The sequence below is a fragment of the Delphinapterus leucas genome, chromosome 13 (genome assembly GCF_059928025.1).
Source record: "Delphinapterus leucas isolate spDelLeu-1000000601 "Yukka" chromosome 13, BTC_Dleu_Yukka2, whole genome shotgun sequence".
Taxonomy (NCBI): Eukaryota; Metazoa; Chordata; class Mammalia; order Artiodactyla; family Monodontidae; genus Delphinapterus; species Delphinapterus leucas.
This window is the reverse complement of record NC_143141.1, coordinates 10,619,165-10,643,093: the sequence shown is the minus strand read 5'-3', so window position 1 is coordinate 10,643,093 and position 23,929 is coordinate 10,619,165. Positions and strand designations below refer to the sequence as shown.

At 45.2% G+C, this 23,929-nt stretch overlaps 1 protein-coding gene across 1 annotated transcript in view; it reads right to left on the bottom strand.

Annotated features, from left to right (window-relative positions):
* Positions 1-10,767: 10,767 nt before the first annotated feature.
* Positions 10,768-23,929, bottom strand: part of MRPS5 (mitochondrial ribosomal protein S5) — a 30,677-nt gene continuing 17,515 nt past the window's right edge. The window contains exons 8-12 of the mRNA XM_022599048.2: positions 23,238-23,284; positions 22,739-22,796; positions 22,369-22,431; positions 18,796-18,932; positions 10,768-15,719 (exon numbers count right to left, since the gene is read on the bottom strand). Coding sequence (XP_022454756.2) covers positions 15,495-15,719; positions 18,796-18,932; positions 22,369-22,431; positions 22,739-22,796; positions 23,238-23,284 — 530 coding nt within the window. The 3' untranslated portion in view covers positions 10,768-15,494. The remainder of the gene's footprint in view (positions 15,720-18,795; positions 18,933-22,368; positions 22,432-22,738; positions 22,797-23,237; positions 23,285-23,929) is intronic.

Genomic DNA, 23,929 nt, shown 5'->3' with positions numbered 1-23,929 from the left:
CTTTCATGGGGGTGTTTTTCGTTTTTTTTCTGTTTTTTTTTTTTTTTAATTCTCCAGTATAGAGAACACAATCACGTCAGCTTTCCGAGGAATCCTTGGTTTAGACCAAATCTCTAGAGGCAGCATCAAAGGGCAGTTCAGGTGACAGTGTGCCCAGCCACTGCATCTCAGAGAGCCCACCGTGGGTATCCCATCCTCCCCAGGAACCAGGGAGGTCAGAGGGCTTCACCATCTCTGGAAACTAACCAAGTACCAGCCTGGGTGACCCCTTCTTTTTCCTACAAAACAGAGGGGTGGGTCCGTGCTAAATTAGAAAATCCTTAAGCCAAAAGAAAACAGGGGCAGAAGTTTCTTCTCACTCTATATGAAGCTGATCAGAAATTTTCTGGGCAGTATCTTCCATGTTCTATTCCCATTAGGAACGTGGATAAGAAACTGTTTTTAGAATTTCCTTGGACCACACTGTTGTAGAGAAAGGGGACCGGGCCACAGTGTGAAAGGAAGTAGTATGACAAGTGGCAGTGCTACCTTTCAGGTATGAGATGTCTGGGTCGGGAGGAGAAAGTATGATTAGGAAGGAGGGCACTCAGTAAGGAATCCTGAAAACTCCGCTCCCGTTACGAAATGCTCCTTTAACCCTTCATTAAAGGAAGGTAATGGTTGGGACACCAGAACAGGTGTCTCAAAAGCTGGTCACGTTCCAGCATGGAGGTGTAGATGCAGAGGCTGGACGACTGCTGGCTAGCGGGCACGCAGAGCAAAGACTGAAGCCTCAAGCCGAGGTCTGACTAGTTGACGTGTTACTCCCCTTCCAACATGGGGACCCTGTGACTAAACTGGATCTCAGTGGTATCTTCAGGAGCTGTTATCCCAGGGTAATTGTACCAGAAAAGGCCACTTTCACTGAGTCCACTTAAATTTAAGGTAAAATTTTACATTATTAGGAGCAAAAGGTGATTGGGGCTATATCCTGAAAAATTCAGGTTAAGAAATGATAGGAAGTTGGTCACGTGTTTAACAAAATTTGCTACCAGGTGTTGACTGAGGGAAGTCTACAATTTTTTCATCATGCACCAAGATGCTAACAGAAGCTCATATTTGACCCCATCAAAAAAAAAAGAAACCAGAGGCTTAGTCGAATTTCCCAAGGGTTTCTCAATGTTTTTCCAATTATCCTCTTTAAAGGAAATTTGATGTGCTCTTTCTCTATTTTCCCTTTTTCAGTTGGGAATTGTCTAATTCGAATTAGACATTAATCCTCATTAATCCCAAGCTTTGCAGAAGATTCTCTGACATGACCTTCTCATTCCTTCTATCCTGAGTCATTTTTATAATTTGCAGTTTCACTGGGCATTCGATTTGCCTCCTCTTGCATTGGGTGTAATAAGGGTGGGCAGCCTCAAAAAATGCCCTCTCCTGGTCCTGTTTTCCTTCACCCAGACCACCCCGCCTCTCCCCACCCCCAGCAGACCCTGGTCCAGTCTCCCGGCTGGTGCATCTCACTGCTCAGCTCCATCTGCATCCAGCTATTTAGGAAGTGTTTGCAGGTACAACTTCTGGCCAGTGGGCAGGCCTCCTTGCTAAGGGCAGTGCTCCCAGGAACCCATGTGGCCTGGAGAAGGGGGCATTTAAGAAGCCTGCTGGGCAACAGCAGAAAGGTCCTCAGATCACAGAGACTGGGCATCAACTGAGCACCTACTGTGTGCTGGGACCATTGGTCCCTCCAGGTGTGGGATGGTGTCTGCCCCCCAAAGCTTCTCGTGGCTGGCATGCCTCAGCTCTGCCTCTGGGCCTTGGGCAAGAGGGAACCTCCTATGGGGCACATCTGGCTGCCACCCCAAGGGCAGGTGGGACATGCCTTAGAGGTTGCCTGCTTGGTGGCCCTGACTTGGACCAAAGGGCAGGTCACACCAACACCCAAATTTGCACCGTGTGACCATCTTGGCTGCCATGTTTGGAGCTCCTGCCTTGGGTCAGACACTGTGGAAGCACCTTCCATACAGAGAGCCTCCTGTCATCCTCCCAGTGGGCACAGTAGACAGCTATGACTGTCCTTGTACAGGTAAGGAGACAGACTCACTCAGCGGGGGAGAACTGGAGCTGGGCCTGGGGCCAACTTCTTCCGTCCCTGAAGCCCTGCGTTCACTCACTGTCCTCAGGTGTCCAGACCTGTCCCCATGAGGGTCTGCTCTCTGGCTGCTTCCCAGGAAGTGACAGTGAGACAAGACCTTGTAGTAGACCTGATACCAGTGGGCAGAGGACGTCAGAGGGGGATGAAGCCGGGCATGTGGGACAGATCCGGACCGCTAGCAGGGCTTGCAGGCGGCCACACGGCCGAGTCCAGGTCCTGGACACCGTTGTCTTCCTGAAAGGGGTGGGCTGCCCTGAGCTGCAAAGTCATGGCCAGGCCCGTCCAGGCAGCTGCCGAGCTCCACGCTGCAGCCCCGACAAAGCCAAAGGGCCCCCAGGCCAGCTGACGCTTTGTGAAGAAGGTGAATAACTGGGTGTCTCTAAGTTCACAGAACAAAGAGCTATGTCCCTCCACGGGCCTGAGAAAGGAGTAAGAAGTCAATGTCTGTACGTGACCAAGAGGCAAAGCTTGCAGCACAGAACCAACCATGGTGACTACAAACTTGGGTGAGGGTGTGCATCTCTGGACGGAAAGAAGGAGAGGCAGCCGTGGATCAAATCCCACCAGGATATTCGGGATGCTTCTACCTGTGACTTCAGTGCCTGTGGCCCCCTTGCTCTATGGGGGCTCTGGGGACACATCCTAAGGGCCTTCCCTGGGCAGGGCAGGCGGCCTGGGAGGGGCTTCATCACACGTAGTCCCCCTCCAGGAACCGAGCCCCTACCCCTTGCTGCGCTCCCAGTGGGTCCCACCGGATCTGCCCTTCTCCTGGAGAGGACAAAGCGTAGAGGAGCTGGGCTTCACCGACATGCCCAAACCGAACTCTAAAAAGCACCTCTCATCAGAGCCCCTGCAGCAGCCCACGTGCGGGATTTAAGGCCTCTCCATGCTGACCTTAAAGAGACACAGGCTTTGCACTGCCAGCCGTGGCCCGTGGGCCGTGGGCCAGTGCAGCCTTCAAGCCCACACAAGGGATGATTGTTCCCGGGGTCACAATGGGGCCTCTGAGGGGCAAAGTGCCTCTGGCCTGGCCGAGTGTTCCTACACACATGGGCATCCGCCCAGGGCATTTAGAATAACACGACTTGAGAAAAAGATTGAAAGTGATTTTCCCCGCTCTCTGCATGACTCATGGGCTTTGTTCTCATGGGCTTTGTTTGGTAGCCTCCAAGAACTGGGGTGCTGGAGGCAGATGCTGGGGCTCCTAGCTGTGCCCTCTCTCTTCTCTCACAGGTAATCTGGGACAATCACAGTGCCAGGCTCTAGAGACGGTACCCAGAGAGGTTTGATACACGCAGGGAGTTCAGCTCCCAAGACGTCCTTCAGCTAATTTGTAGTCAAGGAGAGCCTGGTGGGAGGCAGGCGCCCAGGGGCATGATGGGAGAAGCCTTGCCAACACCACTGGCTGCTCAGTGCTGCTTAAAGCACTTTACTCACTCACTCAATCCTCATGACAGCCCTATGTGGCGGACACTGTTTAGATGAGGACTCTGAGGCGAAGGGAGCTTAAATGATTTACCCAAGGTCACAGAGCAAGTAGGTGTGACTCGAGCTCCAAGGGTCTGGCTCCACGGCCCCCAGTGTTACCTGTCATGTGCCACATCTCATAGGACCGGGGGGCACAGACCTGCCAAGCAAGTCCTTCAAACCCACAACGCTGACAGACGATACAGAAGGTTCCAGACTACACACAGGGATTTTCAGGGAAACGCAGGCCGAAGCCCAAGCCGCCAAGGAAGTGTGTCTGAGATGAGAACACCTGCAGGCAGGGAGTCTTCCCTAGGCAGAGCCGGGACAATGATCCAGCCAGGTGCGGTGGGGGAGGGGAGGCCTCCAGAGGTTGGGAGAGTCTGACGTGGCCCTGAAGGCGAGTACCTGTTGGCAGGGGCAGCTCTCCAGGTGAGAGATGCTATGGGTGTGGGCAGTAGCAGGGGTGGTGGGGGAAGAGCGGCGGACAGGCTGCGCTGGGGAGGTGGGATAGACCTGACCAGGTTTTGGTGAACAGAGATCCCATGGAAGGCAGCGGCTGAGGACACGGACCCTGAGCCTGCACACGTGTGTGACCTCTCAGCCTCAGGGCCCTTGCCTGCAGAAGGGGAATATTCATCCCGCCTCACAGGTTGTTGGGAGGATTCAAGAACTTGGTTCAGGTAAGCACCTAGGACCAAAGAAGGCTGAGGAAGTGTCAGCTGGGCTCACCATCATGGGAATGAAGCAGGGAAAGGTCTAGAATGATCCTAAGTCTCTAACCTGGGCAGATGACGGTTATTGGCCTTGTGTTTATTAATTAACCATGTTCCTGACATTGTCAGAAACTCGGACTGACACTTCTGCTTTTCCCCACAGAACTGAACATTTAATCAGCCATGACATACTTTAAAATAGCCCCACCTAGAGAGAGTGGCATAGACACATATACACTGCCAAACGTGAAGTGGATAGCTGGTGGCATGCAGCCACATGGCACAGGGAGATCAGCTCGGTGCTTTGTGACCGCCTGGAGGGGTGGGATAGGGAGGGTGGGAGGGAGGGAGACGCAAGAGGGAAGAGATATGGGAACATGTGTATAACTGATTCACTTTGTTATAAAGCAGAAACTAACACACCATTGTAAAGCAATTATACCCCAATAAAGATGTTAAAAAAAAAAAAAAGCCCCACCTAGTTGATGACAGACTGAAATCATACGGAAGTAATCACAGCTCAGGAATACAAAACAGGGCAGGTGGCCATTGAGAATCTTGTCTCAGACACGTCCCTGCACCACTGAGAACTTCAACATTTTCTTAACTATATCAAACCAAGGACACCAGTTGTTTTTAAAACAACATCTGTGGTCTCAAGGTTGTTCCCCCTTCTAACTATACAATCACTTCAGACTCCAGCTGATCCTTACCTCCTGCAGGCTCCAATTATAATTCTTGATCAACAACTCGTAACTAACTGCGGCCTTGTGGGTTTTGCCTTTATAAGCGCTCTCCATTTTGTAGTCCAGCAGAACACAATTCAAGTGCTTCTTGAATCTGGCTCTCCTGGGCTGCAGTCCTAAAAACCCCAAATAAATGCCTCTTTATTTCCATTAAGTCTTCATTCCCCAAATTTTGATTAACAGAGTAAACCAACTTTCAGTCCCTTGGGAAGGAAGCCATTTCTGCCAGAGCCCTCTGACCGCCAAGTGCAGGTCACTGTCATGGTCATGGTCATCTGACCAGACCCTTCAGTCCCTTAGTTGCCCAGGCATGAGCAGCCAGACCTAACAAGCTTCACTCCTCCCTCCTGGGGGCAGTGCTGGGAGGGGTCGGGGACATTCCAGATGAAGAACAGGAGGCTGGAGAGGCCAAGAGACTCACCTGAGCACCCAGTAAGTTAGCGCTGGAGCAGGCACGCAGCCTCAGGGCTCCTGGGCACCCTCCTCTGAATGCTGCCCCCCTTGTCTTCCTGCCCCTGCCACCCTCCTCTTTTTCCCTCCAGTTTTATTAAGATACAATTGTCATGTAACATTGTAGAAGTTTAAGGTGTACAACATGATGATTTGATCTATGTATATATATACTGTGAAATGCTACAACTGGTTTAATTAACATCCATCACCTCACATAGCTGACACAATCTTTTCTCCTTGGGATGAGAACTTTCAAGATTTACTCTCTTAGCTACTTTCAAATATACAGAAGAGTGTTGTCACCTATTGTCATCATGCTATACAAACATGCCCGGGACTTATTTATCTCTAACTGGAAGTTTGTACCTTTGACCATTTTCACCCAATTCTCCAACGCCCTAGCCCCACTTTGGCAACCACAAAACTGATCTGTTTCTATGAGGTAGTTTTTGTTTGTTTGTTTGTTTTAGATTCCATATGTGAGATCATACACTGTCTTTCTCTGACTTACTTCACTTAGCATAAGGTAATCACTATTCCAGAGAGACACCTGTACCCTCATGTTCACTGCAGCATTATTTACAGTCGCCAAGACACAGAATCAACCGAAGTGTCCACTGACAGGAACTTGAGGGCGTTGTGTCTTCCTCTTTTAACATATCCCACCGCTTTCTGCCACTTGCACTGAGGCAGAACAGAGAGAGGGGCTAAATTAGCAACCTGCACTGACCACAGGGCAGGAGGTCAAAAAGAGCCATCCCTGTGAGTGTGGAGGTCCAGTGCCCGGGCTCTGGGGCCCACCAGCTGCCCTGCAGACTGCAGTTTCTGGGGTAAGAACGGATGACGACCTTGCGAATCACAGGATAGCATCCACCAGCGGCTCGGGAGGGGCACGGCCGTCCCTGAGAGTCATGCACACATCACCCAGCCCACTCTTCGAACACTGTACCACGAACGTCTGTGACGATGCCGACGCGTCCCCACACCCAGCCTGCTCCCGGTGTCCTGCTCTCCACACCACCAGCCTCTGCTCTTTAACCCTACGAGCACCTCGCCCACCCCCACCTCCCAGGCAGATGGCCTGACTGGTTGCTTCTCTGCAGATGCTCGCCCTACCCACCCCCCAACATGACAACAGTGAGGCTAGAAGGACCGAGGGGCTCTCAACAGCTCCCAGGAGGAAGGAGTTCTTTGGTCCCAAGGGCCCCTCCTGGGACTCATTCCTATCGCCCAGGTCGGGAAGGGGTGTCAGGCAGGGCAAGTGCAGGTGGACAGACAGCATATTTTTGCCAAGCCCTCACTTCTAAAAGTGGGGCAGGGGCCTCCAGTCTCGGCCTGTGCCCTGCCTTGGGCAAACAATGCCTGGAATGCACGCCGAGACAGCGTGCCTGGAGAGCTGGCCTCTTCCACCAGATGCTCTGATAGGGCTGCCCGCCCTTCGTCCCACTCTCCTAAGTCAGGTGTATTTCTGGCCTCTGATTCTAGCAGGGGAAAGATCCTGGACCCTTTCGGGGGTCTCCCGACAGGGTGTCCTCCGTGGCCCGGCACAGCCCTCAGCGGAAATGGAAGGCGCAGGGGACTCTGGCCTCACCAGGCAGGGAGGTGGGGGAGGGTTAGGGGGAGAGGAAGCTGCCACGTGGTCACCATAGGGCCCCATCCTGCCCCCCCCACCCGCTCAGCTCTGCTCCCTCCTGGGATCCACACGAGGGCCCCCAGTGGCTGGCGTGCACCCCCAGTGGGACGGAAGCTAAGAGCTCCCCACGTGTTCTGTGCCGTCACCTCACGGCGATCCTACCAGGCAGGTGTGATCACCGTTTCCACGGCGCAGCCTCTGGATGACGCCCCGCTGAGGGCTTCAGAGCCCTGAAGCAGGGAGGCTGAGCGGGCGCCCAGGCAGGGAAGGAGCCATCCCCGAAGAAGCATCGCATTCCCCACCTTCCCCGGTCCCCTCGAGCACCTGCTTCCCCCGCTCCCCCAGCTCCGTACAGGTTCTCAGCTGCCCCCGTTCACCTTCGGGGCTTAAAGGGACTACGGCTCCCGAGGATGTTGCATTTTAGCAGGAGACCCTGAAAATCTGCAAGGAAGGATTTAACGGTGTTTGGCCACCAGGATCCCATCCTTCCCGGCCCCGAAACCTTTCTCTCAACCCTGAGGAGCAGTAAGGAGCCCCAGCTGGACTCCGCGAGCTCCGGTCTCCTGGGCCCAGAGAAGTCATTTCCCAGAACAGCTGTGAACAGGAACAGACGCGGCTGCAGAAGACGCCGGGGTCCGGAGTTGGCAGGAGGCAGGGAGAGGTGCCCGGGACAAGGGCAGCAAAGCGACATACAAGACGGCTCTCCTGTCACTTGCCCAGAGGGTGGGCACTAGCGTCACTGGCAAAGCTCATTAACAATTCCTAGTATATAAAAACAGAATCTGAATAATAAAGTCTAATCTCTTTTCCTTTGTGCTCAGTCTGGTGTCACTTGGTCAAAGGGTGCCTCGAGCAGTGGCTTCGCACCCGGCACTTCAGACAGAGTTCCCACAGCCAGGGGCTGCGCCTGACACCTCAGCTCGGTGGGCCGTGTGCAGACGGTGCCCAAGACACTCAACCCAAGATGGCGGCGGCGGGCGGTGTGCAGAGACGTTGCCCCACCCTTCAGTGTTAAGTGCAGCGAGCAATGCGCCTGCGCTGGACCTGCAGGCGCCCACCCGGCCTTCCATGGAAGAGAATCTGATTGAGCAGCCCGGCCCGTAGCCTTTCGGGAAAAGCGTGTACTCTGAGGCCGCTCACACCTCTCCATTCTTTTATCAGTGAATAAAACTTCCCTTCGCTTCTGAATCGAACTCCCTCTCGTTCTATTGGCACAAGTGATGCCGGAGAGAAGGACCTTTGTTGGGGCCTGAATCCGAAGTGTCGGTAACATGACTACTTTTCTTTTCCTTAAAATAATTTTATTTCTCATAGGGTTAATATCTGTGGTTTTTTGTTTTGTTTGTTTTTAAAGGGGAGGGATTTATTTTTTTCTATTATCATTAATTCAACCAAAATACTGTAGCAGTTTTCTAAATCTCTCAAGTTGTGAGATGTGTTGGATATTCCCTCAGTGTTTTTTTGACGTTAATAAGTCTCTCCCAGAGCTTTGCAATCTGAATTGGTTGCCCTGTTGGGACCTTGTGCCCAGCTGTCCCCTCATCATCACTCTGCATGTTCCCTCATCTCCCTGCCACGTTGCTCTCTGGTTTCCTGTGGTCCATACAACCCTTGCTCCTTGTTTGGCTCACTCCTTCATTTGGGGGAGCACATGCTTTAGTTACTTCCTAGGAAATAGTTCAATGGGGACTGAGGTGATTGCTTTTAGACTGCTTGTGTTTGAAAATATTTTATTCTACCTTTGCACTTGATTAATAGTTTTTAGCAGGGTATACAATTTGGGTTAAAAATAATTTCCCTCCAATCATCAAATAAATAACAGCTCTGAAATCTTGAATGCAACAGAGCAATGCTTCACATATACATAGCAGATATACATTTGATTATCATTATTCACAATAACTAGGTTCTATAAAGTCACCACAAACACTGGCTTGGTAAATACTGAACTACTGCTCCTAGGATAAATAGAGCATTAGGTTCTATAAGCCTATGGTCACTACATTTTCACCAGTTGGCAAATACATCACCTTGTTTTATCTGTGTTTCTGTTTAAAGACACCTTATTTAATGTATTTGGTTGATTCATGAACACTGAACTCATGACTAACAGCACTGTAATTCATTCCTGAATGAAGCTTACCTAACACAGGTATTTTCTCCATAAGGCACATTACAGCCTTTTTGAGCTTAGGGACACTAGTCAGCACTAAGTGTGCTGCACTAACTGTGCACCATTTTAAAAAGTAAAATCACCAACAAAGAGCACAAAAATGCAAAACACATGGCGCTAAATAGACCGTGAAAAGGATACTTGGCTACAGGACAAGGGCTGAAACATGAAAGCAGAGCACCGCCTTGTTCAACCTCAGCCAGAATGTGCACATCAGGCAACTCAAATTCCCAAGTACTCTGCACATGTCCACAAATGACCCAGAAGTACCATAAGGATCCACTTCAGGGGTAAAATGAATATTAGCAAGTTGGCAAATTCACAGTACAGAACAAATAATGAGAAGCAAGTGTACGTATTGTCAGAGGGATACATGACCCAAGTTGGATACAAGTCCTTTGTCAGTTATATGTGTTGTGAATATTTGCTCCCAATCTGTGGCTTGTCTTTTTGTTTTCTTTTTCTGTCTTTTGAGAAGCAGAACATTTATTTTTATGAAGACTGGTCTACCAATGTATCATTTTTATGATTTATGTTTTTGTGTTTCTAAGACATCAGTTATTGCCTACCCTGAGGTCTTCAAGATTATCTTCTAGAAATTTTATTGATTTAACTTTTATATTTAGGTCTATGGTCCATTTCGAGCTAACTTTTGTGTGTAGCCTAAAGTAAGGTCAAGCTTTTTTTTTTCCATATGAATATCCAAGGGTTCCAGGCACTAAATGTTGAAAAGACTATTCTTTTCCTCCTTGAATTACCTTGGAGTCTTTCAAAAATCATTTGACAATATATGTGTAAGTCTGAAATTGCAGAAAATCAGAGAGTTCCATGATGGCCTAGTGATTAGGATTCCGGGCTTTCACTGCTATGGCCCGGGTTCAACCCCTAGTTACAGAACTAACATCCCACAAGCCACATGGCCAAAAAAAAAAGTACCCTCTGAAATCTCAGAAAATCAAAGGTAAAGAAAAGCCTTGAGAGAAGCCAAGGGAAAAAATATCTCACCCATAGAAAAGCAAAGATAAGAATTACATCCATCTTCTCCTCAGAAACCATGCAAGTAAGAAGCGAGTGGAATGAAATGTTTAAAGTATTGAGGGGAAAAAAATCTCACCAAACTTGAATTTTGTATCCTGTAAAATTATCTTTCAAAAGCAAGGGAGAAATAAAGACTTTCTCAGACAAACAACAATTAGGGAACTTGTCAAGTAGACTTGCCTTGCAAGAAATGTTAAAAGAAGCTGTTCAGAAAGATGGAAAATGATATAGGCCAGAAACTCGGGTCTGCATAAAGAAAGGAAGAGCATTAAAGAAGGAAGAAGTGAAGGAAAAATAAAAATTTTTTCTTAGTTATCTAACATATAACAGTTCAAAATAAAAATAGTCACAGTGTATCATTGGTTATAAATTATATATAAGTGAAAAGAATGACATTAAGGGACGAGAGGGAGGAATTAGAAATACTTTATTATTATAAGGTACTTGCACTACCCATGAAGTGGTACAGTGTTATTTGAAAGTGGACTTGGATTAGTTGTAAGTTTATGTCGGAAACTCTAGGGCAGCCACTAAAAAAAAAAAGTATAATGACATGCTGAGAGAGAAAATGAAATCATATAAAATGCTCAATTATAACAATACACACACAAAGCAGATAGGGGTGGAAGACAACAATAGGAACAGAGAACAAGGGCAACAAGAAAGGGTTCTCAGAACCCTTTGGTTGTAGCAGGCACCAGGAATCTGTCTCCCCATCTAAATAACAACTGTGCTGGCAGAATCTGATGTAACTGTTTTGGAATTGTGGAGTCTATTGAAGGTTTCTGACTTTCAGGGAAATGCATGGATGGTAAATTGTGGCTAATTTTGGTCAGCTTCATCACTCAGCACAGTAGCAGCTCCCCACCCCTGCTTTAAGCCACCTGGCAGGCAGCTGTGCAAGTGTCCTTGGAGCAGCCTGCACACAGCTTGCTGAAGCCAGGGTGAGCAAAAAGGACCCTGTCCCCCAAATACCAGGGATCTCTGCTCTGATCACTGATTGTTGCCTCTGATCAGAGAGGTGTAGACAAAAAGGCTGGTGGCTAATTTTGTTGCACCTCCCACAACTGTTCGAAGTCCCTCCACCTCCAGCTGAAGTGACTTTAAGGGGATTTAAAGGGATGATGCCCTTTTCCCCTTCTCTTTATTTTTCTCTTTTTCACCTTTTGGGGGTCACACATTAAAGAGTAGGAGGTTCAAAAGGAGCTGCATATACAAGGAACATTATAAAGTGACCATTCATACCCAGGGAAAGGCACAGACTCAGAAAAGACCTGAGAAGACCTTAAGTTTACATCTTGGCATATTCTTGACATAGAGGCAACCTACAACAATATAAATACATACATACATAAATTTAAAACATTTAAAAACATCAAACCCTGGGGAAGGAGGAGAATCTGATTTCTGGAGTTACCACATTATTAGATTAAAATGTCTACTTTTGAATCTGTCCCTGAGAAAGACCTAATGGCAGATCTAACAGACAAAGACATTAAAACAACTGTCTTAAAGACACTCAAAGAACTAAAGGAAGATGGGGACAAAACCAAAAAACACAATGTACGAACAAAATGGAAACACCAATAAAGATATCGAACACCTAGAACGAAGCAAACAAAAAAGTTCTGTAGCTATATTTTAATAACTGAAATGGAAATTTCTATTAAACGGATTAAAAGGCAGGTTTGAGCAGGCAAAAGAAAGAGTCAATTAACTTAAAGAAATTATCAATCTGAGGAACAGAAAGAAAAAGATTGAAGAAAAATGAACAGTGCTAAGGGACCTGTGGGACAGCATCAAACAGATCAACACGCAAATTGTGGGAGTCTCAGAAAAAAGAGAAAAGGGGAGAATAAAACACTTGAAGAAGTAATGGCTGAAAACTTCTCAAATTTGATGAAAGACATGAATATAAACATCTAAAATATAAATTCCAAGTAAGATAAACTCAAAGGGATCCACACCAAGACACATTATAATCAAATTTTCAAAGGACAAGCACAAAGAGACAATCTTCAAAGAGGCAAGAAGTAAATCATCACATACAAGGGATCCTCATTAAAACTACCAGCAGATCTCATCAGAAAATTTGACTACATCATATGTTAGGCCAGAAACTGTCATACAGATTTTAAAAGATAACTATTATAAAAAGTAACTTATCCAACCACAAGAAGTCAGAAATCAATAACAAAAGGAAAACTTGGAAATTCACAAATTTGTAGATATCAAACAACACACTTTAAACAATCAATAAATCAAAAAAGTAATCACAAAGTGAATTAGAAATACTTAGAGATAAATAAAAAAGAAAATACAACATACCAAAACTTATGGGACACAACAAAGCAGTGCAAAGGGTGAATTTCACAGCTATAAATGCTTACACTGAAAACCAAGAAAGATTTCAAATTGACAACCTAATTTATAAATTAAGGAACTAGAATAAGCGAAACCCAAAACTTGCAGAAAGAAGGAAATAATAAAGATTAGAGCAGAGATAACAAAATAGAGAATAGAAAAATAATTGAAAAACATCAATGAAAGCAAGAGTTGGTTCTTTGAACAGATCAACAGAATTGACAAACCTTTAGCTCGATGGACTAAGAACAAAAAGAGAGAAGACTCAAATTATTAAAAAATTAGAAATAAAACTAAGGTTGTTAATACTGATTCTATAGAAATAAAAAGGATTATAAGAGAGTATACTGGACAATTGTACACCCATAAATTGGGTCAGCTAGATGAAATGAACAAATTCATAAAAACACAAAACCTACCAAAACTAAATCACGAAGAAATAGAAAATATGAATAGACCTATAACTACTGAGGAGATTAAGTAGGTAATCAAAAATCTTGTGACAAAGAAAACCCCTAGACCTGGTGGCTTCACTGTTGAATTCTATCAAACATTTAAAGATGAATTAATATTAATCTTTCTCAAACTTTCCCCCAAAAATTGAAGAGGGGGGACTACTTCCTAACTCATTCTATGAGACTACCATTACCCTGATAGAAAAGCCAAAGACACTACAAGAAAACTACAGACCAATATCCCTTATCAAATGGAAATTGCAAAAGCAATTTCATTTAAAATGGCATCAAAAAGAATAAAATACTTAGGAATTAATTTAACCAAGGAAGTGAAAGTACAATGAAAACTATAAAACATTGCTAAAAGAAATTAAAGAAGATGTAAATAAGTGAACACATACCCACGTTCATGGAATGGAAGACTTAATATTGTTAAGATGTCAATACTACCCAAAGTGATCTACAGTCAATGCAATCCCTATCAATATCCCAAAGATATTTTTTGCAGAAACAGAAATACCCATCCTAAAATTCATATGGAATTTCAAGGGACACCTGACCAGCCAAAACAATCTTGAAAAAGAAGAACAAAACAGAAAGACTCATACTTCCTGATTTCAAAATATCCAACAAAGGTATAGTCACCAAAACAGTGTGGTACCGGCATAAAGACAGACATGTTAACCAATGGGATAGAATAGAGAGCCCAGAAATAAACCTCTGTATATATGGTTGAATGATTTTTGACAAAGGTGCCAAGACCATTCAATGGGGAAAGGACCGTGTTTTCAACAAATGTTGCTGGGAAAACTGGATATCCACATGCAAAAGAATGAAGTTGATCTCTAACACCATACACAAAAACAAACTCAAAAGAAATCAAAGGCCTAAATGTAAGACCCAAAACTATAAAACTCTTAGAAGAAAACATAGGACAAAAGCTTCACGACACTGGATTTAGCAATTACTTGTACAGAACACCAAAGATACAGGCAACAAAAGAAAAACAGACAAATTAGACTTCATGAAAATTTTAAAATTCTGTCTCTCTTCCATCTGGAAGTTCATCTGTATCCTTTATCATATCCTTTTATAATAAACTGGTAGGCGATAAATAAACTGTATTCCTAAATTCTGTAAGCCACTCTAGCAAATTATCAAACACAATGAGGGAGTCATGGGAACCTCTGATTTACAGCTGATGAGTCAGAAGCACAGGTGACAACCAGACTTGCAACTGGTGTGAAGTGGGGTGGGGGCAGTCTTGAGGGACTGAGCCTTTAACCAGTGGAATTTGATGTTACCTCCAGGTAGACAGTGTCAGAATTGAGTTAAATTGTAGGACAAGTAGCTGGTATTGCAGAGGACTGCTTGGTGAGGGGAAACCCCCCACATCTGCTGTCAGAAGTGCTGGGAGTGTGGTAGTACTGTGAGAGTTAAGGAGACACACAGGAGGGGACCTTGGCTTTTCCCCACTCAAAATGACAAAAGGACTCTCGGAATATCAGGAAAGAAGAACGACTGAAAGAGCAAAAACATGGGTAAATAAAATAGGCTATTTTTTTTTTCTTCTTTAGTTTTTTTTTGGTTTTTTTTTGCGGTACGCAGGCCTCTCACCGCTGTGGCCTCTCCCGTTGCGGAGCACAGGCTCCGGACGCGCAGGCTCAGCGGCCATGGCTCACGGGCCCAGCCGCTCCGCGGCATGTGGGATCTTCCCGGACCGGGGCACGAACCCATGTCCCCTGCATCAGCAGGCAGACTCTCAACCACTGCGCCACCAGGGAAGCCCTGCATATTATTTTTTATTAGGTCAGACTAGAAGCCCTGCCTCCCTAATTTGCTAGTTTAAATGAATATTTAAAGTAGTTTTTAACTAAGATATGTATGTAAAGTTCCTATCACAGTAATTGGTATATATGACGTGCTCAATAAATTAAATCTATAATTATTTGTTATTTGTAAATAAAGAAATGTAAGGTTGGCCTTTCCTTTAAAAAAAAAAAAAAGTGACAATCCAAAGTGTGAGGGGTTGAGGGCTTCCCTGGTGGCACAGTGGTTAAGAGTCTGCCTGCCAATGCACAGGACACGGGTTCGTGCCCTGGTCCGGGAAGATCCCACATGCCACTGAGAGGCTGGGCCCGTGAGCCATGGCCACTGAGCCTGCGCATCCGGAGCCTGTGCTCCTCAACGGGAAAGGCCACAGCAGTGAGAGGCCCGCGTGCCGCAAAAAAAAAAAAAATCAACAAAGTGTGAGGGGTTGAGTCTCTCCCAGGTGCCAGAAGCAAGAGATGCCAGGCTGAGCCAGGCCAGAGGGAGGCCTAGGTGGCGCCTCTCTTTAAACTTGACCACACAGAGCGCTTCATACCCTGGGCAGCCTTCACTTCTTCCCAGTCCAGTTTGATGTTTGGAACATCATCTTCCGGCTCCGGATCCTTTCTCAAGGCCCCCTTGGGGGAGGCAACAACGATAGGCAGAGGGCCACATTCCTCCCGGAATTCCACAACATGGAGACTCTTCTTATCAGCCAGCTGTTGATGGGTTTCCTGGACACGACCAAATTGAGAACACGAGGTTAGGTCTATGAGGTTGGTCTAACATGGTCCAGCCCTGATACTTATCTTGCATGGCCAAAACTGTTTGGTTGATTAAAATGTAGCAACTCTTTAAAATTCATTAACTGAGGGTGATTATTACAGCAGGAAACATGGCCCAGGTAATATAATATCAAGTTTAGCTGTTTACTGAATTATTTAAAAGTGATTAAAAACAAGATCTTAGGGCTTCCCTGGTGGCGCAGTGGTTGAGAGTCTGCCTGCCGATGCAGGGGACACGGGTTCATGCCCCAGTCCGGGAAGATCCCACATGCCGCAGAGCAGCTGGGCCCGTGAGCCATGGCTGCTGGGCCTGCACGTCTGGAGCCTGTGCTCCACAACGGGAGAGGCCACAACAGTGAGAGGACCGCATACCGCAAAAAAACAAAAAACGAGATTTTACTTTAAAAAAAAAAACACAATAAACTTAAGTCTGTAACTTAAAAAGCAGGGACTTGCTGTGGCTAAACTATGGTGACCTGCTGTGGGCGGAATCATGTCAGCCTCATCTCCCCACCCCCAAGTGGGATAAAGGAAGGGCCTTGCCCTCTGGTCTCTTGCCTTACTAACCCTCCTGATCATGTGCCATACTGTGCCCAAAACTGAACCTGAACCTCATTGTGTCCCAGCTCTAGCTACCAATTTATAGGACATGCAGGGAGAGATGTTAAGGATCCTCAGATATTTAGCACCAGACTGGGACACACAACCTGATTTCTTCAACAATAAAAAAACGCAAGGAAAAAAAAGAGGGAAACTTACAGATTAAAAGTGATTTAAAAGACAGCAAAGATTTAAAATGTATGGACCTTTTCTGCAATCCAATTCTAACAAATTGTATTAAAAAAATTTTTTTAGGGCTTCCCTGGTGGTGCAGTGGTTGAGAGTCCGCCTGCCGATGCAGGGGACACGGGTTCGTGCCCCGGTCCAGGAAGATTCCACATGCCGCGGAGCGGCTGGGCCCGTGAGCCATGGCCGCTGAGCCTGCGCGTCCGGAGCCTGTGCTCCGCAGCGGGAGAGGCCACAACAGTGAGAGGCCCGCATACCGCAAAGAAAAAAAAAAGAATCCGCCTGCCAATGCAGGGGTCACGGGTTCGAACCCTGGTCCCGAACGATCCCACATGCCGTGGAGCAACTAAGCCTGTGCACCACAACTACTGAGCCTGCCCACGTGCCACAACTACTGAAAGCCGCGCGCCTAGAGCCCGTGCTCCGCAACAAGAGAAGCCACCGCAATGAGAAGCCTGCGCACTGCAGTGAAAGAGTCGCCCCCGCTCGCTGCAACTAGAGAAAACCCGTGCACAGCAACGAAGGCCCAAAGCAGCCAAAAATAAATTAATTAATTAAAAAAAATTTTTTAATCTGACAAATGGATACATTTCTATGAACACTGACTAGATGTCTGATATCTCGTTACTGTTAATTTTTTACGTATGATATTACTATTGTTGTGTCCTTTTTAATCCTTATCTTTTAGAGATACATGATAAAATATTTATGAGTGAAATAAATTGATATCTGAGATTTGGGTCAAAATGACTAGGGCTGGTTGGGGGTGGTTTACAGAAACAAAACTGGCCATGAGCTGCTAACTGTTGATGCTGTATAAGAGAGCCATCGGGATTCATAACAGAAGGTAGCCATAAAAGTCGGAAAAAGGCGAATAAACTCAATAGATGGTTTATTGATAGTAATTAAAATACCTAAAATACCATGAGAAATGTACAATCTCATGTTTCCAGACTTTATGCACACCTTGTACTATTCTAATTCTATATACGTTTGAAATTAGAAAAGAGAAGAGCTGATTCATAAAAAAAAACCAACATAAAATAATTTAAATTGGAGTGTCTTATAATCAGTGGCATGTTGCTTACACTGGTGTCATTTTTTTTCTTTGAGTAGCACAATGCAACTTTTTACAGCTGATGGCATTTTAGAACAGGTCTACTTGACCACAAATACGACCTATCTAAAACAAATATCTTAGCTACATCAAACAATTAAACCTCTTAACAGTAAGTGTAAATTTAGAAGTGCTTTTGAAGGATGTTTTACATAGTAGTAACACACACACACACACACACGTTTTAGACAGTAGTAACACACACACACACACACACACACACACGAACACAGCTGTTCAGAAAAGGTTTTTTAAGCAAAGCTTTTTCTTTCAATTAATTTTCCTATTTTAAACAGAGACAGCTACAATTATTCCATGGATGGCTTTATTCAGAAACAGCCATCACACTCTGTCAGGAAGCCTGTCAAAGTCCTCAGCAAGTGGAGGTCAGCAAATGTCTCTTGAACCTGGCTGTCTTTCTGCTCACCCAGCTCTGCTAAGGTCCACCCATCCTTTCAAGGCACAAGCCATCCCCACCGAGCTGGCAGAGAGGCAGCAGGCAGCCCAGAAGGGGGGGCCCCGTGCAGCGACAGCCCTTCCTCCCTACCACTGGAGTGATTGTGAGCCTACCGAGGCTGAGGGGGTGAGCTGGGCAGGGGCCCAGAGCTCCCATCTATGTGGAGAAATAACCTGAACTACTAATGTTCATATTCCTACTGACTCAGATGTCCCTCTGAACTACCGATACAGGTGACATGAAAACTGACTGTGCTTCAGTTGAAGACCACTCTCGAGTAGAGGTGCCCGAGGGGCTTCACCCCAGTTCCAAAGGAACGGACGAAATTAGGAAAGAGACTTTCTCTTTTTACTTTACATCTTTATGTTGTTGAAGCTTTAGAACAAGCGGGTATTCTTTCCATAATAAAGCAGTGTAATTACTGACTTTTAAAAATACTTAATTTTAAAACTTCAAAACACCCATAGAGTATTTTTTTACAGGATAATTCTCATGAACTAACTCGTCAGCTGGATTAACTAACCTGATGCAGCCACAGACAACAAAGAATGCCTAGTCCTCAGGTGGCCCGAGAGCAACTCCAGGACAGCCCACGAGATGGTGGTCTCAGAGCACACAAATGGCATACAAACTAGCCCTGCTGTTTCAGAGCCCAGGGAAGTTACCTGGCGGGAGAGCCCGTGGAAGAGGCCCCGGGTGAGGTTAAGCATGTTGACGGAGCCAGAGACCTTGGCATACATGTCCTTGATGCCAATGAGCCGGCAGATGGTGATGATGGCCCGGTGGCAGCGGAGGCCGTAACCTAGAAAGAGGAAGAACAAGTCAAACACCTGCCCACTGCCCACGGTGCAGGCGGCATCACCTGCTGGCTTCGCACAGCTTCCAGTCTGGGTTTAGGGGATGCTGGTTCACATTCCGGCTTCACCACTTCCCAGCTGGGTGACACTTCACAACTTACTTAACTTCCACAATGACACTTATTTAAATGAGATGTTATAAGGATTAAAGAAATAATGTATAAGTTTCTTAAACATATGGGCAAAAAAAACCAGGGCTGTTAAGATTAACAGAGATGCCTGAAGGTTCTTGGTGCCCCATGTCCATGTTAACTAAGACTCGAGGGACACATCTGTTCTCAACCTCCTTGAATGCTCAGCTGCACTGAGCAGAGACATCCACTTCCTCCTGGAAAAACCCTTTTAGCTTCAGGTAACACACCCTCTCCCAGACTTCCTCCTAGCTACTGGCCCATCCTTCTCACCTCCTTGCTGGCCTCTAAATCTTGGGTAGTTTCCCCTCCAGCCATTCGCCTACTCTTGTCTACCTGTAATCCCTTCCCTAGGGAGAGCTTTAAATACACAAAGCAAACACATCACTCCCTATTTAAAGCCCTTCACTTCCCACTGTCCCTTGAATTAAAATAAGTACAGCTGACCCTTGAACAGTGTGGAGGTCAGGGGAGCCGACCCTCCACATACTGGAAAATCTGAGTCTAACGTATAGTCGGCCCTCCATGTCCTCAGTTTCTCCATATCCAAGGTTCCACATCCATGGATTCAACCAGCCACGGACTGTGACGCACTCTAGTATTTAGAAAAAAAGCCAAGTATAAGCGGACCCGAGCAGTTCAAACCCACGCTGTTCAGGGGTCGACTGTAACAAAAAACTCCATGGCCTTCAAAGCCCTCTGTGACTGACACCTCACCGACTTCATCTAGAGACACCACTCTCCGTGTGCTGGCCTTCCCGCCGCAAGGACTTTGCACTCAGTGTTTCCCTCAGCCTGCTCTCCCTGCTCGACCCCTTCTTACCTTCAATGTCTCACTCAGATACGTCCTCCTCAAAGAGACCTTCCCTGACCACACTAGTGAAGGTGGCCTCCTTCCTCCCTCCCCATGCCCTCCCCTGCAAACCAGACCCTGATGGCTGCTTTCAAGCACTCAGCCGAACTTGTTATCCGATGTTTCCCCTCAGCAGAATGCGAGTTCCATGAGAGCCAGGATATTGTTTGCTTCCTGCTGTATCCCCAGAGCCTAGATCAGCCCCTGGCAAATGCAGGTGGGAATGATGCAGAGAAAAAGCCCAAATTTAGACTCTTAACATTCTGATTAACCAGGCATGGACCTCAGCACATGCCTTAAAGGCAGGACTGAAAACTACAGCTTTGATTAGAAGACAGGGAAGATAAAAAAGGTAACTTCTGCAATTAAAATGGTAGCAGTCTTTCCAAAATCATTCAGATAAAGATGTATCCAAAGTAACACGTCTAACAAAAACACGACACAAGCCACAAATGTAAGCCATATATATGATTTTAAATTCTCTCACAGATATGTTTTTTAAAGTTTTTTTAAAAACAGGTAAAACTGATTTTAGTAATGTATTTTATTAACCCAATATGTCTAAAACATTATCATCTGAACATGTAATCAATATAGCAATATTTTTGAGATATTTCTTATTCTTTTATACTAAGTCTTTGAAATCTGGTGGTATTTGACACTTCCAGGGTCTCTCAGAAGCCACATTTCACATGCTCCATAGCCACACAGGCCGCAACTACCACATGGGACACACCTTAGCACAGGTCTAAACCTTAATGTCTAAGTGTTCAACTCAATACTTTTTCTAATAATAAGATAAATGGTTTTTATCTGGCATATGAATGATTAATTATGACTTTAAAGCAGAAGGCAAGTTCTGGTACACTAATAAATAGGTACTGTATTTGATTTTTATTTCTCTTGGTTTATTTCCATGCCATAGCTCTAGCAAAGTTGTATGAGAAGCTTTGACATGAAAAATTTAAATACTGTTTAATATTTTATCTTCTGATCCAGACCTTGTAAGTATACCTAGTTATACGAGATCATTTTTACTGTAGAACCACAGGTGAAACACAAATCAGAATGTTCAAGAATTCTACACCTCGAGACCATTGGGCATGACTGGCATAGCTCCACGACCCTGAGCTCTGCCTGCTTGCTCTTTCCAAGACAGGAAGAAGGTCCATCTCTGAAACCTCAGAGCTCAGTGTAGCACCTGGTTCACAGAAGATGTTCAGTCAATACTTGGTGATGAGAATAAATGAGTGGAACTGAACAAGCTGTAAGAAAAGAACCATCTGGGACTTCCCTGGTGGCACAGTTGTTGAGAATCCGCCTGCCAATGCAGGGTACGCGGGTTCGATCCCTGGTCCGGGAAGATCCCACATGCTGTGGAGCAACTAAGCCTGTGAGCCACAACTACTGAGCCTGCGTGCCACTACTACTGAAGCCCGTGCGCCTAGAGCCCGTGCTCTGCAACAACAGAAGCCACTGCAATGAGAAGCCCGCACACCGCAACGAAGAGTAGCCCCTGCTCCCCGCAACTAAAGAAAGCCTGTGTGCAGCAACTAAGACCAAACGCAGCCAAAATAAACAAATTTATTTTAAAAAAAAAGAATCCACCTGCCAATGCAGGGGAAATGGGTTCAATCCCCGGTCTGGGAAGATCCCACATGCCACAGAGCAACTAAGCCCGTGCGCCACAACTACTGAAGCCCACGCGCCTAGAGCCCGTGCTCCGCAACAAGAGAAGCCACCACAACCAAGAGTAGCCCCCAGCTCGCTGCAACTAGAGAAAGCCCACGCACAGCAACAAAGACCCAACACAGCCATAAATAAATAAGTTTAAAAAATTAAAAAAAAAAAAGAACCAGCTAGTAGCATCAATGAATTGTCTAGGAGTAGCCAATGTTCCCACTACAAACCCAACTATTCACTCACTCAGTTACTTTTTTTTTTTTTTTTCAGACACGGGCCTCTCAGTGTTGTGGCCTCTCCCGTTGCGGAGCACAGGCTCTGGACGCGCAGGCTCAGCGGCCATGGCTCACGGGCCCAGCCGCTCCGCGGCATGTGGGATCTTCCTGGACCGGGGCACGAACCCGTGTCCCCTGCATCGGCAGGTGGAGTCTCAACCACTGTGTCACCAGAGAAGCCCCAGTTATTGTTTCTTATTCATTAAGTGCTCTTCCCACCTACAGTCACCCCTGGAAGTGTTTTAATCATGAAAGCCTGGGTAGAATGACTGCTTTTTATTTCCCCAAAAGCCTCAATCTTCTTAAATCTAACTTGGGCCTTTACATTTTGGTGTTTTCAAAATGAGTTCAGGTAAAGGTGAGCAAAAATAGAGGGCAGGATGAAATTGGTACAGTTTCTCTGCTTTATCTTCAACAAATTATGAGTTTTTTTAGTTACCTCTGGTTTGTTTCTTCATCTTGATATGCGTCCTTTTAAATCTTAAAGAAATATCATGGTATACTGGAGGGTAAAAACATAAATATAAGAAGGGTTAGGGATATAGATTTAATGCCCTTGCAAATATCACAAAGCAACCAATACTACCCTGAGCAGCCACCACATGTTGGCCAAGGATGAGTAACAAACTCCGATTTCACTCATTACTAATCTTCTCAGGAGAGAAAGTTTGTTTCTACATTTTATATATTTATGTGTAAGAATGCAGTAACAAGCAGGGAAACACAGAAACACCCACAGAGATATACAGCCACACATAAATAAAACAAATATAATCCTGCAAAGTTTAAAAGAAAAGATTAAAACTCACTTGTATGGTCTTCATATCGTTCTATATAATGCAAATTGTGAACTGCCTTGTTCTTTGCCTGAAAGAAAGAAGGAAAATGTTTTTCTTAAATCTACTGTTAGAATTTACATTTCTTCAGGGATTTCAAAAAATACCTTTTATAAAATATTTTATTATGGAAAATGTCAAATTTACACAAAAATTTCAGTATATACTTCTAAAAGCTAAGGATTTAATTAAAAAAAAAAAAAAACGTAAGTATAACATCACTATCACACCAGAAAACAAACCCAAAACAATTCCTTAATATCTCTGACAGTGTTCAAACATTCCCTGTTGTCTCGTAATTTTGGTAAGCAATTACAAGTCTGATAGAAATGATGCAAGAATACAGGCACTTCTGAAATTGCTTTTTCTGAGGTAAGTAACCTTTGACAGTAAGTATTTTTTTGTGGTTCCCACAATGTCTAGCACACAGCTTATTGGTCTTTTACTGTTAACAAAGGGAAAATGTACATACTTTTCTGAAAGCATCTGCCCGTTCAGTGGCTTTCCCAATGGCAAAACCTTTAAAAGAAAAAGCATAAATATGAAAAGGGGCATAAATTTGGCACATAATGCCTTTTACCACATTTCAGGTTTCAGTTCCTACAACATTTCACAGTAGTTCATCTTTCTTCTGCCCACAGAAAACCCGCTATCCAAAACAAATGACAGAGCACGAGGCTACAGAGATTTGCTTCTTTGTTTTGGGGCATTTTGGAAACATTACATTTGAACGTACCTGTGAAATTCAAGGTTAGATGCATAACATTACCTTTTATAAATTTCTAGATAAAACTACACTGAATAAAAAAACAAATGAAAAACCCAAAAAACCCCTAACCATGCTAAATTAATAAGGTAAATGGTTTTCACAAATTCTGAAAACAGATTAAAATAACCAGAACAGCTGGGAAAAAAACATACACTGCTAGACATACACAGGAATAAAAATCAATGATTCCTGAGTTTGTAAATGCTTAATCCTGTGAAATGAGGTTTACCGCAAGTTAAGAAAATGTTTGCATTATTTGCTATCACCATTATTTATTTTGAAGAATGTATTTTGTTTTTAAATTATACACAGAAAAGTAACATAAGACAGTACTGTTCCACGAGATATGCAAGACATCTGAGAAGCTGGGGCAAAAGGGGCTGTGGATTACAATT